Genomic DNA, 19874 nt, shown 5'->3' with positions numbered 1-19874 from the left:
GGTTTTAAAATTTTTAAATGAAGGATTTAAGATCCCTAAGGTGGCCTTAGTGTTGATGAGAGTTCTTATGCCCTTCTTTTAATTGTTTCTAATTATCAGATATATGTGTTCTAAAACTCCTAAAGCAACTGGAAAAGTCTTTGCCTTTCCCCAAGGCATTCCTCTACTGCCTTCGGGAAATTCCAGGGGGCTGATTTCTTTCCAGTGTTTAGGTTTCTTTACTGTCGTTATAAAAACTAACACTTTGAACCCTGGTCCTAGATTGTTTTTCCCCCTCTGGGACTCCAGGAGTATTACTATATATGTGCTGCATATATTTGTAACTGTTGCCTCTTATCTGCCTTAACATGCTGCATATATTTGTAACTGTTGCCTCTTATCTGCCTTAACATGCCCTGACATATCCAGACATCTCTCGTTCTTGCAAGCCTTGCTATTCTAACCCGCTGCCTAGCAACTCCTGAGCATATATCGCACCACCTTTTCACCTCTTCTTCATTAGACCATGTACACTCCTCACCTCACCACCCATTATAATATTCAACACACCTCCTAACCAATCCACATCCTACACGACACCATACCAGCTGCCCATCAAAGTTTCTTCACCTCTAATTAACTCCCCCTCACCAACCCTATATATTCTTTGTGTTTCCTCCTGTCGGGGTCTTAGCCTGTAAGCCTTGCCAGCCAGCTAGGTCCCGCGAGCCCTATGCAATAAATTACTGCTATTATTCTTTAGTCTCGGTTTATTGTGCTCGCGCGCCCTCCAGACCTTCGAGCCCCGTGGTCTTGGCTGACGCCGCTCTCCGGCCGAACCACATCCGAGGACGAGACCCCAGTGCGGTCGGGCTAGGCAAGCCCCAAGCCGCAATATGTGCTTATTTATCTTTAAGAAATCCAAATACAGCTCTTTTAAGAGTTTTGTTTGCCAATTTGGTATTACCATTTGGAGACAGGAAAATAAACCCTGCACAAACAGACACAAATTGAAGATAGCACACTCAAAAAAAACCCACTCAGAAACATAGAGATGGAAAATTCACTAATTTGAACCCTACTTTTCCTGGTATGCTTGAATATTATAATCTCTCTTGGGCCTCCCTGTTCATCCATTGCTACAGGCTCTTGCCAATTGGCACTTGCCAATGAGGTAGAAATTTTGCCAGAGGCTCTGCTGCTGTTTTTAGAATGCATGAGTACACTGCTGTGTATAGGAGGGGGAGATCATTTCTATCTCAGGGTCTTTTACCTCTGATGAAGAGGGATGCAGAGGAGGAGGAATAAGGGAGCTTCCTCCTTTCCTTATGTATTGGACCCTTGGTTACAGGGTGGAGGTGGCTGCTAATCTTTACAGGTAAAATTTTACATGTTTTCAACATTGATTGCTGAGAGAGACAAATAAAGGAGTGAACATATATCTTCTTACCCCATTTCTCCTCTCACTTGCCCAAAGTTTCCCATTTCTCAGGATTTCAATAATCAATAACCAATTAGGAACACCTGAACAATACAAATGCAATAAGACAATGACTAACAAATTTAAACAGATACTTAACACTTACTACATATTTAAGTAACACACTTAATAACTAGAACGAACATGCTAATTAAAATTTAAACAGGTATTCAACATTATCCCCATGTAACACACTAGTTAAAGAGTTAAGCAGGCATACTCAATTTCATTAAATATGAATTAATTGTTGGACTGATTACTTTACAGGCGCATACTCCACAGACAAAGTCAGGGTAGGGCTCCAAATCTTGTACTGAATGGTAGCCAGTAAACAGAAAGGTATAGAGATCAGAGCAAGGGAGAACATTCTGGAAGTGGGACTCAGGGCCTCAAGCCCTAGGTCTAGGAACTCAAAACTGCTGGACTAACCTCCTGATCTGCTTTTAAATTTATGACTCATTCACTTGGTCAGACATCTGGACCTGGAACTGGAAACTGTTTCTCTCTTTGAGGGTTTTAAGATGCCAACGGTCTGGAGTAACAGCAGAGTAGAAAAATGCAGCTGCCAAGCCTCTAGACTAAAAGAGTCTAGCAGTCACAAAAGACTTAAGTACTACATTTACCTATCCCGTCGGTGCTCCAAAACATCCGGCATTCTGAACCCTTGCTTCTTAAGAATCTTTCTCCCTTCATAGTCACCAAATTGATACTGGACAAAAGCATAGGCACTCTCTGCCTGGTGTACATAGCAGCCAATCCATGATACCGGGGTTTAAAAGAGAGAAAGTGTTCAATGCTACACATGAAGCAGGACAGCAGATGTCCTATGGGCCCCCAGATCTGTCTCCCTGAGTTTAAGGAGTTCAGGGTATTTATGGAATCAGACAAGGTGGGTAGGGTGGATTTGTTACCATTGCATTAAAAAGCATACACAGAGCTGAGACTAGTTTACAATGACCATTGCAATAGAAAATATAAACAGGACGAGACCAGGACAGAATAACCATTACAATAGCATGTATAAACAAGGGTGAAACTTGTTGAGTTTCAGTAGTTTCAGGTATAAACTTCTGTCAATTCCACAATATAGAAAAAAATCTATATAATGATTCAGTAATCATAATCATTTGTTAATTCTTAACTATTCAGTTACAAAAAAGTGTTTCACAAAACACAGCACCCATCCATGATAATAGATCTCATCAAACTAGGAATAGAAGGGAACTTTCTCAACACAACAAAGGTCATGTGGAAAAATCCTACAGCTAACATCAGACTTACTGGTGAGAGACTGGATGCTTTGCCTACAAGACTGGGAACTAGAAAAGGATGTTCTTTCTTACCACTGTTATTCATCATCATACTGGAATGCTTAGCTAAAACAATAAGACAAGACGAAGAAGTGAAAATATGCAGTTGAAAAGAAAGAAATATGTCAGTTAAAAGAGACACTAAAGAGATGTCAACCCACTCCAATGCAAGTGTTGGTGTCCCCAGTAAAAGCGCAACTCATATAGGCACTGGATAGAACACTGTTTACTCACGTAGAGAAGAGAGAGAGCAGGGCCATTTTCAGTTCAATGAGTGGGTCCCTTCTGATGCTACAGTGGGGCTACCTCATCCCTTCCCTGCTAGGAGCAGATATATTAGTGGAGTTGGTCAGGTGTAACACGACATACATGATGAAGCAATTCAAAGAACTTGCTGATCCTATGGGACAGGGGAGGATCACCATGCAAGGAAGAATAATTTTGACTGTGTATAATAAGCTCACAGCCTACTCCCCAAAAAGGGATTGCTCTGGATGAGGGCTCTGACTGAGCAAACCCTGGGAGGCATGGCAGGTCATCTGATGGCTGCTTGCCCAACAGTCTACTTCCCTTCACCCATACCATGCTATAACAAATAAAATTGCAAAAGCATGTCACAGTCAGTAGGACCAGCAACCACCTCAAATTTGAGGGTGGAGATGGGTATGATGAATAATTCCAATGATGATGATTCATTTGGAAAGCTTCCTTATCAGGTTTACATGGCATTTATTGTGGCTTCCAGGAGGACCATTCCTAGAAATATGGCCAGACCTCCTTGGAGTCAAGTTCTCAACCAAGAACCACAAATACTAAAGTTGTCAGCTAAAGAAATTAAAGAGCTCCAGGGGGATTGCAGCTGTACAGACAACCACCCCACTTGAGCATGAATCCTTTTTAGTTCATTTCAAATGGAGACATGTTTAAGAGCATGGCCAGCCTGGGGTGTCATGTGTGACTGACTGCAACTCCCTTCAGAAACCGTAGTGCTGTAACTGAGAAATTAAGAGTCAACAAATGATTATGATTATTGAACCATTATATAGGTGTCTTATTCTTTCTATACTGTAGAATAGGCAGAAGTTAATATCTGAAATTACTCAAGTTCAACTAGTCTCAGCCCTGTGTACACTTACTCTTGTAAAGGTAACAACCCCATCCCCTCTTGTTTGAATCCGTAAAAACTATGAAATTCTCAGACTCGAGGAGACAGATTTGTGGGCCGATAGGCCATCTGCTTTACTGCTTCATCCATAGCAATAAACTCTCTCTCTTTTGAAACCTTGGGGTTATGGATTGGCTGTTGTGGCATCAGGCAGGGAACCCTGCATTTGTTTGGTATCATCGCAATGACTGAGCACCAAATCTTTCCCTGTGAGACCTGCCAGACAAAGCCTTAGTAATGGCCTAGGGTCAGGCCTGAAAAGATCACACCTAGGTTCTTAGCTAGGCACCAGATTCTTCAACTCCATCCCTTGATTTTTCAGGACCTATGTGAAAAACATAGGCTATCCCATCCTAGACCTGAATGGGTTGGATGTGTAGCCAAGAAGTTAGGAAGCAACAAATGATTATGATTATTAAATCAATTTGTAAATGTTTCTTTTTTACTTTCTAAGTGTATTAGAATAGCCAAAAGGAAATACCAGAAATGGTCAAATTAATCTAGTTGCCTTGATCTTTGATGATTGCATAACCTTTACCTTGTGCCCTTGTGTTTGTAAAAACTGATGACTGACCCTCATTTGTACCCATTTTTTTTCCAGTTTTGCAACTCTGGAGTCTTGTGCTCACCAGACATACTCCTAATGTTTATTAATGAAGAGTCTTAGGTCAACTCAAATCAAACACCCCCAGGTCCAAAGTTATCTTGATAACTGAAGCTGGATCTAACCAAAATGGGCCCACCTGACACGTGCGGTACCTCAGAATTTGTGCCAGTTTGAATCTATTATGTACCCCAGAAAAGCCATGGTTTAATCCTGATCCAATCTTGTGGGGACAGCTGTTTCTTCTAATCCTGATTCAATATTGCAGGACAGAAACTTTTTATTAGATTATCATCACGGAGATGTGACACACCCAATTGTGGGTGTGAACTTTTGATTTGCTAGAGATGTGACTTTATCCATTCCAGGTGGGCCCTGATGAGTTTACTAGTCTTTAAAAGGGGAAACATTTTTGGAGAAAAGACAGAAATGAAAAAACTGAAAGAAACTTCAGAGAAGAGCTGACAGGCAGAGAATAGAGACACCATGTTTGAAGATGTTTGGAGCCCAGCAGGTATACCATTGAGATGTTAAGTAAGCCAGAACCCAAAGAGATCCAAAGGAAGTCAAGAGATGGAAAGCCAACCCTGGAGAAGCAAAGTGAGGAAACCCCACAGGAACAGAGGCTGAAAGCAATGGAGCCCAAGAGTAAGGGACCAACAGATGCCAGTCTTGTGACTACCAGCTGCCAGAAGTGTTCCTGACCCATCGGCCTTTCTTGAATGAAGGTATCTCCCTGGATGCCTTAATCTGGACATTTTCATAGGCTTAGAACTGTAAACCTGTAACCTATTAAATTCCCCCTTTTAAAAGCCATTCTAATTCTGGTATACTGCATTCTGGCAGCATTTAAGAAACTAATACAGACTTCAACCTATAAGTTACCTATACCTCATTATAATACTGAAAATCATGCCCATCATCCTATTAAGACCAACATTTTTTTATATATAGTCTGTGACTAAGCATGTTATCAATCTGTGCATGCCCACTAATTAGGTCACCTCTAATGACATCATCTGGAGTCATTGTGCTCATTATCCTAAAACTTGCCATTTTTTGATATTATAAAACTATCAGAATTACTGTACATATATTATAACAGGAAGATTTTTGCATTGATAGACCAACTGCATTCCTGCTTCATGCCTGGCAATAAATTCTTTCTCTCTTTGTGACCCTGGGTGTCTCAGGAATTGGTCATTGAGCATGGGGAACAGAGCTCACTGCCTTTGTTCAGCAACAGGTGTTGAGGGGCTGTGTCAAAAAGCAGGTGTCTAATTTTGAGGAGCTCCCATTTCTTTCTTTCTTTCTTCAGTGCTCTTGCTTTAGGTTTAAGGTCCATAAAACCACCTCCAGTTGTAAGATTCATATGATATCTCCCTACATTTTCCTCTAACTGTTTTATGGTCTTAGACCTAATGTTTAGATCTTTGATCCATTTTGAGTTAACTTTTGTATAAGGTGTGAGATGCAGGTCTTCTTTCATTCTTTTACATATGGATATCCAGTTCTCTAGGCACCATTTATTGAAGAGACTATAGGGTTTTTTTGTTGTTGTTTTTTACTAGTATTACTACTTTTATTTCTTTTCTCTATATTAACATTTTATATCTTTTTCTGTTTTGTTGCTAGTTCCTCTAAACTGATGCAAATGTACTAAGAAACGATGATCATGCATCTATGTGATGATGTTAAGAATTACTGAGTGCATATGTAGAACGGTATGATTTCTAAATGTTGTGTTAATTCCTTTTTTTTTCTTTTTTTCTTTCTTTCCGTTAATGAAAAAAAAATATTAAAAAAAAGAAGCAGGTGTCATAAAACACAACACAGAAGAAGTGCACTGATACAGGGCATATGCAAACCCTATGGAAACAAAGAGTTTCTAATGCTAAGACATCCCAAGCAGAGCATGCATTCACCAGGCTGTCAGTTTATCCAGGCCACCAATAGGATCCAGGTTTTCCTGGATGTTATTCTTATACATTAAATAGATATCACCTTTTTAGTTAAGGCATAACAGAGAGGCTGGAGGGAACTGCCTGAAAATGTAGAGCCATGTTCCACAAGCCATGTTTCTTGATTATGATTCTATAATGATATAGCCTTTGCTATATGACTGCGTGATCGTGAAAACCTTGTGTTGATGCTTCTTTTATCTACCTTATGGACAGATGAGTAAAGCATATGTTTAAAAATGAATAAATAATAGGGGGAACAAATGTTAAAATAAATTCAGTAGATTGACGTGCTAGTGATCAATGAAGGGGAGGAATAAGGGGTCTGGTATGGATGAATTTTTTTCTGTTTTCTTTTTGTTTCTTTTTCTGAATTGATGCAAATGTTCTAAGAAATGATCATGATGATGAATATACAACTATGTGATTAAAAAAAGAATGTTCATATGGTATGTTGATTGGTTTTATTAATAAAAATTAAAAATGAAAAAAATTGTGTAGACTACAATACTAATGGTCAATGAGAGGAAAGGATGAGGGGTTGGGGTGTATGGGGTTTTTCTTTTTTCTTCTTAGTTCCTTTTCTGGAGTGATGCAAATGTTCTAAAAACGATTATGATGAATTCACAACCATGTGGTAATATTGTTAGCCACTGATTGTATACTTTGGATGGACTGTATGGCGTGTGAAATATCTTAATAAAAATATTTTTGAAAAGGAAGAAATAGCAGACCTCAACAAACCAAATACAAGTAAAGAGATTCAATCAGTTATCAAGAAGCTACAAAAAAATAAAAGTCCAGAACCAGATGGCTACACATGAGAATTCTATTCCAGAAAGTACCAATTCTGCTCAAACACTTCCAAAAAAAATTGAAGAGAAGGGAAAGCTACCTAAGCCATACTATGAAGCCCAAATGTTCCTAATACCAAAACCAGACAAAGATACTACATTAAAAAAAAAGAAATAAAATCATAAACCAATCATTTTAATGACAACAGATGCAAAAATCCTCAGCAAATACTTGCAAATTGAATCTAACAGCACATTCAAAGAATTATACACCATGACCAAGTGGGATTTATTCCAGGTATGCAAGGCTGTTTCAACACAAGAAAATTAATGTAATGCATCATATTAATAAGTCAAAGCAGAAAAACCACATGGCCATCTCCACTGATGCAGAAAGGCATTTGACAAAATTCAGCATCCTTTCTTGATGAAAACATTTCAAAGGATAGAATAGAGGGAAAGTTCCTCAAGACAACAAAGGGAATATGTGAAAAACCTACAGTTAACATTGTCCTCAATAGAGAAAGACTGAAAGCTTTCCCTGTAAGATCAGGAACAAGACAAGAATGCTCACTGTCACTATTGCTATTCAATATTGTGCTGAAAGTTCTAGCCAGAGTTAATTAGAAAAGAAAAATGAATAAAAGTCATCCAAATTATAAAGGAAGTAGTAGAACTCTCACTGTTTGTAGATGACATGATACTATATGTCAAAAATCACCCCCAAATTTTAGCAAAGGTACTAGAGCTAATGAATGAGTAGAGCAATGTGGCAAGGTACAAGATCAACACCCACAAATCAGCACTGTTTCTATACACTAGTGCTGAACAATTCAAAGTGGAAATCAAGGGGGAAAATTCCATTTTACAATATAAACCAAAACAATGAAATATTTAGGAATAAATTTAATTAAGGATACGAAGGACCTACACACAAAGCCTATAAGAAATTGCTAAAAGAAATCATGGAAGACCTAAATAATAGAAGGGTGTACCATGTTCATGGATAGGAAGACTAAAAATAATTAAGATATCAATCCTATCCAAGTTGATTTATAGATTTAATGCAATACCAGTTAAAAATACATATTGTTTGCAGAAATATAAAAACCAATAGCCAAAATTATTTGGAAGGGCAGGGTGCCACAAATAGCCAATAATATGTTTAAAAAGAAAAACTAAGTGGGAGGTCTCACATTGCTTGACTTTAAAGCATATTAAATCTACAGGGTCAATGCTGCATGGCTCTGGCAGAAAAATAGATATATTGACCAATGGATAGAGATATAAAATAGATATGACTGAATTGAGTGTTCAGAAATAGATCCTCTCATCCATGGACAATTGATCTTTCATAAGGCAGTCAAGCCAATCCACCTGGGACAGAGCAGACCCTTCAATAAATATTGTTTGTCCTGTAAGAAAAATAAAATTTTAGTAGACTATAGAATTTAAGTAGATTATTGAAAAATAAAAAGAGAACACTAATTCCATCTATTAATGTACATGTATTTAGACCCTACCATCTGATCTCTATCTCGCATAGTAATAACTGTCCTGAATTATATCGCCATGGATTAGGTGGACTCTGGGATCTGGATTCTTTTATTTAATATGATGTATTAGAATCCATGGGTGTTGTTGCATGTGTAACAGAGATCCACAATTTATTTACCCATTCTTCTGTTAATGGACATTTGGGTTGTTTCTAGGTTGGGGTTATTATGAATAATAATTCATATGAATAAAAGCACTACAAATATTTTTACATAAAAAATGCTGTTTGGAGAATTGAATATCTATATGCAAAAGAACGAAAGAGGATCCATATCTCACACTCTTTACAAAAATTCACTCAAAAGGGATCAGAGACTACTAAAGATCAGAGTGAAGGACACAAAACTTTTAGAAGAAAATGTAGGGGAATATCTTATAAATCATGTGACAGGAGGTGGTTTCCTAGAGCTTATACCCAAAGGATGAGCAATGAAAAAAAAATAGACAAATGAGATCTCCTGAAAACTAAACACTTTTGCACATCAAAGAACTCTGTCAGGAAAGTGAAAAGGCAGCCTACACAATGGGAGACAATATTTGGAAACCACATATCCAATAAGGGTTTAATATCCAGAATATATATAAAGAGATTCTGCAATTCAACAACAAAAAGAAAACACCCAACTTAAAAATGGGCAGAGGATATGAATAGACAACTTTTTGAAGAGAAAATACCAATGGGTAAAAAATCAAGAGGACAATGAGATTTCACCTCATACCTGTAAGAATGGCTGTTACTAAATAAACAGAAAACAGCAAATGTTGGAGAGGATGTGGAGAAATTGGAACACTTATCACTGCTGGTGGGAATGTATAATGGAACAGCCGTTGTGGAAAACTGTTTGGCAATTACTGAGAAAACTAAATACTGAGTTGCCTATGACCCGGCAATGCCAGTGCTCAGTATATACCCAGAAGAGCTGAAAACAGTGACACGAATGGACATCTGCACACTGATGTTCATAGCAGCAATATTCACAATTGCCAAAATTTGAGGAAAATCCAAGCAGCCATCAACAAACAAGTGGATAAACAAATGTGGTATATATATATATCTACACATATCTACAATGAACTATAATGCAGCAGTAAAGATGAAATGAGGTCTTGGAGCATATGACAACATGGAGGAATCTGGAGGACATAATGCTGAGTGAAATAAGTCAGACATGGAAGGATAGATATTGTAAGATTTCACTATTATGACTGTGGTAAAAGCAATCTCAGAGGTTACACTCTAGAATATAGCAGACCTAGAGGTACTCAAAAATTAGAAATGGAGGAAAGGCTACTCAATGAGATTGAGCCTAAATGCAAGGGAATGGATAGAAGTGATTGTAACTAATTAGTGGGGTTATAAGTAACATTGCCATAGTGATGGTGAATGTGATTGAAAGGGGATGTATAGTGCCATGTATCCCACTGATTAAACCTACAATGATAAATTTAAAAATGTTTATATACATCCAAATCATGGTTTCTAAACACCATTCTCCAATGAAAGGAACCAGGAATCCTTGGGAAAATGGCTGCTTGTAGGGCTGGAACACCTTATAGTGCCAAAAAGTGAGGGAGGTCTCAAAATAGGAAGTGGATGGGGGCATGTCACTGGGACACAGGAGCTCACTGAAAAAGCACCAATGGTCAAAGCTGGAAGAATCTGAGCCGACCTTTGAAGCAATAATAATGATGATGATAAAATGCTTATTATGGCCTTCCAGGTCAAGATGGCGGTTTAACAATGTGCACATTTTAGTTCATCCTCCAGAACGACTACTACATAACCAGAAACAGTACAGAACAGCTCCTGGTGCCACGTCAGTAACCGGACACACAGGGTACCCCAGTCTGGACCAGCTGGACCAGCTGCGAGCACCCCCCAAAACCTTGAGTTCCCAAAGCTGTGGCGGCCGGCACCCACTTCCTGAGGGGAAAGAAAAGGACTTTGCCAGCAGCAGGGACTGGGCACAATCAAACACCAATTGTGGAACTAATTAATAAGTTCTGACTACTAAAAATAGGCCCCCAGCTAAGGTGAACCTGATCAAAGTGGAAGTTGCTCATTTTTGCCCTGGCACCAAGGGGGCAGGACTGACAGAAAAAGGGGGAAAAAAAAGAAGGAAACAGAGGTTTTTGTGGCTGTGTATCTACAAAGGCTTGACTGCCACTGGATATAGTGGCAGGACTTTTCAGGCTGCAACTGCCCCAGGCATAGTCAGAAGTGAGCCCTTTTGGGGGCTTACTAGCCTGTGCCTTCCCTAGGGGAGGGGTGAAGCCCCACCCAGGTGGAATCCCTCCATCAAGGAATTCAGACACCAGGGCTTGGTAATTTGAAGCCATTAAAACCAGCCTACAACCTCTTCTCTGTCTCCACCACGCCCCCAGCAGGGAGAGTCTGCCAAAGTTTAAGGTATCACATCATCTTAAGCTGGTGGGACCTGCAGTCAGACAAGTCCCACATACTGGGCAGGATAAGAAAAACAGAGTCCAGAGACTTCACAGGAAAGCCTTTCAACCTGCTGGGTCTCGCCCTCGGTGAAAACTGATGCAGGTGACTCTTTCCTCCTGATAGGAGGCCAGTTTGGTCTGGGAAAATTTGGCTGGGGTCTATAATATCTAAGTAGACCCTCCTAAGTGTGTGTGTTGGGGGGAAGGCACCACACAAGCAGGGCAAGAAACAAGAATACAAGAACTGAAAAATTCTCCTCTGTTAAACGAAACTTAAGCTAAAGGTCCAGATAAAGCTGAACAGAATGTCAAAGAACAGATAGACAACAAATTCATCCAGCAAGAAAGCCCTAGATAAAAGAAGTGAACGCAATCTCCAGAATAAACTAATTAAGGTAATTAAATGCCTAGATGCCAGCAAAAAAATAACAAATCACACTAGGAAAATTGAAGCTATGGCCCAGTCAAAGGAATAAACCAACAATTAAAATGGCATACAGGAGCTGAAACAATTAATTCAGAATATATGAACAGACATGGAAAACCTCATCAAGAACCAAATCAATGAATTGAGGGAGGATATAAAGAAGGCCAGGAAAGAACAAAAAGAAGAAACTGAAATTCTGAAAAAACAAATCGCAGAACTTATGGGAATGAAAGACACAGTAGAAGAGATGAAAAAAAACAATGGAAACCTACAATGGTAGATTTTGAGAGACAGAACATAGGATTTCTGAACTGGATGATGGAACATCTGAAATCTGACAAGAAACAGAAACTAGAGGGAAAAGAATGGAAAAATATGAGCAGGGACTCAGGGAATTGAAAGACAAAATGAAGCTCACTAATATATGTGTTGTGGGTGTTCCAGAAGGAGAAGAGAAGGGAAAAGGAGGAGAAAAACTAATGGAGGAAATTATCACTGAAAATTTCCCAACTCTTATGAAAGACTTAAAATTACAGATCCAAGAAGTGCAACATACCCCAAAGAGAATAGATCCAAATAGACATACTCCAAGACATTTAATAATCAGAATCTGAGGTCAAAGAGAAAGAGAGGATCTTGAAAGCAGCAAGAGAAAGGCAATCCATCACATACAAGGGAAGCCCAATAAGGCTATGCACAGATCTCTCAGCAGAAACCATGGAGGTGAGAAGACAGTGGGGTAATATATTTAAATTATTAAAAGAGAAAAACTGCCAACCAAGAATTCTATATCCAGCAAAATTATCCTTCAAAAATGAGGGAGAAATTAAAACATTTTCAGACAAAAAATCACTGAGAGAATTTGTGACCAAGAGACCAGCTCTGCAAGAAATACTAAAGGGAACACTAGAGACAGATACAAAGACAGAAGAGAGAGGCATGGAGAAGAGTGTAGAAAGGAAGACTATGAGTAAAGGTAAAAAGAAGGAAAATTAGATATGAAATATAAAATCCAGAAGGCAAAACAGTAGATGAAAGTACTACCCATGCAGTAATAATACTGAATGTTAATGGATTAAACTCTCCAATCAAAAGACATAGTCTGGCAGAATTGATTAAAAGACAGGACCCATCTATATGTTGTCTCTACTCAAAGGACATGAGGCTAAGGACACAAATGGACATTTGCACACCAATGTTTATAGCAACATTATTAACAATTACCAAGAGATGGAAACAGCCAAAATGTCCATCAACAGACAGCTGGCTAAACAAACTATGACATTTACATAAGATGTAATATTATGCAGCTGTAAGGCAGAATAAGTTATGATGTATGTAACAACATGAATGGACCTGAAGGACATTATGCTGAGTGTGATTAGCCAGAAACAAAAGGACAAATACTGTATGGTCTCACTGATATGAACTGACATTAGTGAATAATCTTGGAATATTTCCTTGGTAGCAGAGACCACAGGAGATAGAAATAGGGTAAGATATTGGGTAATTGGAGCTGAAGGGATAAAGATTGTGCAACAGGACTGAATATAAAAGCTCAGAAATGGACAGTACAATATTACCTAACTGTAATACAATTATGTTAAAACACTGAATGAAGCTTCATATGAGAATGATAGAGGGAGGAGGGCTGGGGCATAAATGAAATCACAGAGAAAGATAGACGATAAAGATTGAGATGGTGTAATCTAGGAATGCCTAGAGTGTATAATGATAGTGACTAAATGTACAAATTTTAAAAATGTCTTTGCATGAGGAAGAACAAAAGAATGTCATTACTGCAGTGTGTTGAAAATAGATGGTACATATTAGTTTAAAATTTCAACTAATGTGTGAGAGTAAAGCAAAAAATGTTTATTTGGTACAAATCTATACTTTGACTAGTGCATCTCCTAATATAACTTATGTAGATAGTTGATTGAACACCTTAAGTACATGGAACTTTGCATAGGACATGAGATTTTGTTGGTTTGTCCAGGTGATGCCCTGATGAATCCCAGAGCGATTTGATCAGTGAGTGGAAAAGTATTTGCAAAGTCCCCTTTGGGGAATGGTGAGAATGGGGGAAAACTCAACTTCCCCAAGTTGAATTCTTGATATTCTCACAAGCAGTGTGGACAACCAAGGCTGAGCCCCCAGTCTTGGGGTTTGTTCATATGAAACTTAACCCCACAGGAGATAGGTCAAGCCTACTTAAAATTAAGCCTAAGTGTCACCCCCAAGAGAACCTCTTTTGTTGCTCAGATGTGGGCTCTCTCTCCAGCCAACACAGCAAGCAGACTCACCACCCTCCCCCTGTCTATGTGGGACATGACTACCAGGAGTGTGGATCTTCCTGGCAGCGTGGGACAGAAATCCCAGAATGAGCTGAGATTCAGCATCAAGGGATTGAGAAAAACTCTTAAATGAGCTGAGACCCAGCATCAAGGGATTGAGAAAACCTTCTCGACTAAAAGGGGGAAGAGTGAAATGAGACAAAGTGTCAATGGCTGAGAGATTCCAAACAGAGTCGAGAGGTTATCCTAGAGGTCATTCTTATGCATTAAGTAGAAATCACCTTGTTATCCAAGATAATGGAGAGGCTGGAGGGAACTGCCTAAAAATGTAGAGCTGTGTTCCAGTAGCCATGTTTCTTGATGATGATTGTATAATGATATAGCTTTCACAATGTGACTGTGTGATTGTGAAAATCTTGTGTCTGATGCTCCTTTTATCTACCTTATCAACAGATGAGAGGAACATATGGAATAAAAATAAATAATAGGGGGAACGAATGTTAAAATAGATTTAGTTTGAAATGCTAGTGATCAATGAAAAAGATCAGTAAGGGGTATGACCTGTAAAATTTTTTTTTCTGTTTTTTATATTTTTCTGTTGCATTTTTATTTCTTTTTATGAATTGATGCTAGTGTTCTTGGAAATGATCATGATGATGAATATGCAACTGTGATGATATTGTGAGTTGCTGAGTGTATGTGTTGGGAATGTTTGTGTTTCTTGTAATTTTTTTTAATTAATAAAATTTTTTTTTTAAATGCCTATTATGCCCACATATTGGTTTCTAAATATGATGACATATAACTAAATGTAATGTGGTATAGTGGATGGAATCCTGGAACAGGAAAATGTCACTAAGAAAAAACTGCAAGTCTGAATAAGGCATCAAGTTTAGTTAATAATAAGGTACCAATGTTGGTTTCTTTTTTTTGACAAATGTACCCTGGTGAGGTAAGGGGTTAACAAGAGGCAAACTGGGTGAGGGATATATATGAAATTTGGGTATTATTTTTGCAAACTTTTCTGTAAATCTAAAATTATGCCAGAACAAAAAGTTTACTTGAAACAAGTTTAGTAAAAAAGGAATCCTTCAGAGTAATCATTTGCTAAAGGAGATGACATTTCCATGCACCTTTCTGTGATGAGCAAAGTTCCCATCAAGTTCATTTGCCTTTTCTTCAGTTGTCAGGGTACTTCCTCACCCCATCCCTACCCCTTTCTCTCTGCTCCTGTTATGGCCAAATCCAGCTTCCTTTTCTTTTCAACCCATTAATTACATAAATCCATTCAAACCTGGAGATGAATCTCTCTCTCTCTCTTTTAACATTTTTTATTGTGAAATGTATATACAAAAAAAGAAAAAAAAAGGGAAAAGCAGTAAGCTTCAAATACACTCCAATAAACAGCTACAGATCAGATTTCATAGTTTGGTATGGGTTAATATCCCACAGTTCAAGGTTTTCCCTTCTAGCTGCTCCAAAATGCTGGAGGCTAAAAGAAATATCAGTATAGTGATAAAGCAGTCATACTCATTATTAAATCCTATCGTCTTTATTATAACTTCTCTTTCTGCTTTGATCCTTCTCCCACTCTATAAGGGTCTTTGGGCTATGCCATTTCTAACTTTCTCATGTTGAAAAGGGGTGTTTTAGTAACATAGTATAGGGGATGGAATTAGTTGATATTCTTCAAGAGGCTGGCTGCTCTTTTTTCACTGCTTATCTAGCCTAGGAACCCTCTGGAAGCAACGGATTTCAGGAAAGTACACTCAGTGCAAGAAACTTCTATAGAGTTTCAGTTACAGTGCTGGGTGTTCTTTAGTGTTAATGGGCATGAAATTGGTTGGGGGTTAGCAAACCATGACAACTGCAAATATCTAGCTGAAGCTTGTGTAAGAGTAGCCTCCAGAATAGCTTCTCTCCTCTATTTGAACTCTCTTAGTTCAAATATCAGATACCACTGATATCGTCTTTTCTTTATTTATTTATAAATTCTAAAAAAATTAACAACAAATGAACAAAAACCTTAATATATGATCATTCCATTCTACATATATAATCAGTAATTCACATCACTTAGTTGCATATTCATTTCTTAGAACATTTACATCAATTCAGAAAAACAAATAAAAAGGCAATAGAAAAAGAAATAAAACAAAAACAGAAAAAAAAGATTATACATACCATACACCTTACCCCTCACTTTCATTGATCACTAGCATTTCAAACTAAATTTATTTTAACATTTGTTCCTAATATTATTTACTTTTATTCCATATGTTCTACTCATCTGTTGACAAGGTAGATAAAAGGAGCATCAGACACAAGATTTTCACAATCACACAGTCACATTGTGAAAGCTATACAATTATTCAATCATCATCAAGAAATATGGCTCCTGGAACACAGCTCTACATTTTCAGGCAGTTCCTTCCAGCCTCTCCATTACAGCTTGAATAACAAGGTGACATCTACTTAATGCATAAGAATAACCTCCAGGATAACCTCTCAACTCTGGAATCTCTCAACCATTGACACTTTGTCTCATTTCACTCTTCCACCTTTTGTTCAAGAAGGTTTTCTCAATCCCTTGATGCTGAGTCTCAGCTTATTCCAGGATTTCTATCCCACGTTGCCAAGAAGGTCCACACCCCTGGGAGTCATGTCCCCCATAGACAGGGAGAAGGTGCTGAGTTTGCTTGTTGTGTTGGCTGGAGAGAGAGGCCACATCTGAGCAACAAAAGAGGTTCTCTTGGGGGTGACTCTTAGGCCTAATTTTAAGTAGGCTTGACCTATCTTTTGTGGGGTTGTTTCATATGAACAAACCCCAAGACTGGGGGCTCAGCCTATAGCTTTGGTTGTCCACACTGCTTGTGAGAATATCAAGAATTGAACTTGGGGTTGTCGAATTTCTCCCCATTCTCACCCCTTTGGGGACTCTGCAAATACTGTTCCACTCAATGATCAAATCACTCTGGGATTCATCAGGACCTGACACAGGGTGCTCAATAGATGCTTTTTAAATGAGTGAATAATTTCTTGGGAAAGGGCAGGTACTAGGAAGTACTTGGGCATGAGAAAACAGATGAGAATGAGATTAAGACTCTAAACAATGCTTGATATCAGAAGATACCTGATTTTAACAAAAAGAACCTATTTTGAGCTAATTAATACTAGATTTTTGTGATTCTTCCTTGTTAAGAAGTTTTATTCTTTGCATTGTGTTTTATACATTAGAGGTAGGAGAATTCAAATTTATGAACATTCTTTCCTGTTTAGCTTTATTTTTTAAAAGAGAGACAGTTATCTGAGAACGATACTAGAATGGATGTTTAGATCCAGCTATTAACTGAACACTTATGTGTTTTGTACAGAGCTAGGTATTAGGAATATGGCAGTGAATAAAAAACCCCTATCCACTTTCTAGTGGGGGAAATAGGTAGTAAACATGAAAAGCTATAGATAGTGTGTCAGATGAAAAAACTGATCTGAGTAAGGGGATAGGATATGCCAGTGCAGTGGGATTGTTAGTTCTTAGAAAAAATAACATTGGAGCAGACCTGAAGGAAGTGAGGTAGTGAGACTCATGGATATCTGGAGAAAGAGCACTATAACCAAAGAAGAAAGCAAGTGCTGGAGTCCAGAGCATGATGTCTTCAAGGAACAAGGAGATCGATGAGGCTGGGGTAGAATTTGTGAGGGGGTCAAAGAGGTAATGGGATGGGTACACACAAGTTGTGTTGGAATGTAAATTTTATTTCCGAGGAAGCCATTGGGGGGGTTTGAGCAGAGGAATGACACAGCTTGCTTTGGCTTAAATTTTTTTTTTTTTTTTTTTTTGGCTCACAGAAGCATTTTTTATTTGAGACAAGGAGAAATCTGGCTGAAAGGAATATAATTAATTCCAAGCAATCCAAACCCAGCTGTTAGTGGCACCATTTTGACATTATAGATTTTTTTCTTCTTGGTCAGAAAGGTGTATTCAACTTGGATTTCCTAGTTGGGACAGAAAAGGGCAAAGAAAACTGAAGAGACATCTAATGCACACATATTACTCTTCATACCCCACCACCCATCAGACTGCTAATGCTGAGAGTCTTGGGTCACACAACACTAGCAAGAAAAAGGGAGGGAGGAAAAACAGGAGAGTAGGTCACTTGGGGAAGCACCGGATTTCACAGCTTCAAAACTCAAGAGTGTAGAGGAAATCCTTGTGAGAGGAAGTGCTTACCAAGGCACAAACCCTCCAGTTCCTGTTGTAACTGAGTAAGGTAGTCATATCCCCACTACTTAGTTCAAAGACAAAGATCTGACAGTTCTCAGTGATGCGTACATGTGTCACAGACTTGGGGATCACCGCCGTATTCCTGTATGTGGGAATCAGATCAACACCTGGGCTGTTAGTTTTCTTATGCTTGGTTACAACTGCTTTGATCCTGGGATCTTGCAGTAGGGAAGGGTCCTGGCTTGGCCCAGGGCCTGTCAGGAGAGCCAAAGGGACTGTAGGCAGTCACCATGATACCTTTGGACGCGCAGTAGTAGAATCACTTCTCCTGAGTTAGGTACAGGTGGCACTCAGTCTGGTTAACCACAGGCTGATATTTTAAGTCAGGTTTATTTAAGATCTTCTGGAGATGGTTGAAGTTAGATTCTCCAGTAACTTTGACCAGGCCTTCATCCACGACTGCCCATGTGTCCACAAAATCTGTGTCACTTGGAATTGCGATGCCTGCCTCATCCAACAGGGAAAACTCCTTCCCAGTCTGAAAGCCTGCAGGCCAGTGAATAACTTAGAGGTCCTGGTAGTCCACCTTGAGGTCACTAAGTGTCTTTCTTCAGGCTCCTTTCACCAGGCTTTTCTCATAGCACATGCCCCAAAGCTTGCTGACAGTGAAGAGGCCCTTGCACTTCACTCCTTGAGCTTCTCCTGGATGGCCACCCCCACCTTGTTCTCATTCTGGTACACATGGGTACAGTCAGTGTGGCAGTACCCACCATCAATGGCTACCTTCACAGCCTCTGTCACTGTGCCTGAAAGGGCCTTCCAGGTACCCAGTCCCAGGATGGGCATCTTGCCGCCATTGCAGAGCAGGATGTGGTTAGCCATGGCTACTAGACTTCATTGACCCCAACCCAGAACTACTTGGTATCTTTTAAAAGAATAAGTAGTTGCATTGCTTTGAGTAGGATGTAGAGGGATAAGAACCAAGTAAGAGTTTAGTGCAGTGACCTTGGTGAAAGATGATGAGATATAGGTGGCTATGGTAGTAGTGAAGGTGCTTTCGAACTGACAAGATTTGCTAATAGAATAGATGTGGGGTATGAAAGGAAAGAAGAGTGTAGAATGACTTCAATGGGCCTTAGCACCTTATACAATGGAGTTACCATTTACCAAGATAGAGGAGACTGAAGGAGGATCAAGTTTGAGAAAGAGGAAGAGAAATCAAGAATTTGGTTTATACAAATTAATTGTGAGATGAATATAAAACATCCAAATGTCACCAAGTAATTTGAAGTTCAAGGGAGAGAGATCTAGCCCGGAGATAAAAGAGATTTGTTAAAATGTAGGTTAGTATTTAAAATTTCTGTGTGATCACTTAGGCAGTGATCAGAGAAGGGCAAGTGTTCTGGGGGACTCTAATGTTTAGAGTTAGGAATGTGAAGAGGAGCCAGCAAAGGAGTTTGAGAAAGAAATGGCCAGTTAAAGAAGACAACCACACAGATTAGGGTCCTGGAAGCCTTTTAAATAAATGTTCCAAGAAGGATGGAGTGACCAAGCATCCAATGCTGGTAAGAAGTGTGGTAAGATAAAGAATGAGACTTGGGAATGTTATTGGAGAACTTGATGAGCT

General features: G+C 38.9%; 1 protein-coding gene and 1 pseudogene across 1 annotated transcript in view; both read right to left on the bottom strand.

Annotated features, from left to right (window-relative positions):
- The window catches only part of LOC143675809 (isopentenyl-diphosphate delta-isomerase 2-like), a 248585-nt gene extending 245497 nt beyond the window's left edge, over positions 1-3088 (bottom strand). The window contains exon 1 of the mRNA XM_077151786.1: positions 3004-3088. Coding sequence (XP_077007901.1) covers positions 3004-3029 — 26 coding nt within the window. The 5' untranslated portion in view covers positions 3030-3088. The remainder of the gene's footprint in view (positions 1-3003) is intronic.
- Positions 3089-18205: 15117 nt separating this feature from the next.
- Positions 18206-19129, bottom strand: LOC143687944 (aldo-keto reductase family 1 member B1 pseudogene; annotated as a pseudogene).
- Positions 19130-19874: the final 745 nt, after the last annotated feature.

The sequence above is a fragment of the Tamandua tetradactyla genome, chromosome 1 (assembly GCF_023851605.1).
Source record: "Tamandua tetradactyla isolate mTamTet1 chromosome 1, mTamTet1.pri, whole genome shotgun sequence".
NCBI lineage: Eukaryota > Metazoa > Chordata > Mammalia > Pilosa > Myrmecophagidae > Tamandua > Tamandua tetradactyla.
This window is presented reverse-complemented; position numbering and strand designations above follow the sequence as displayed.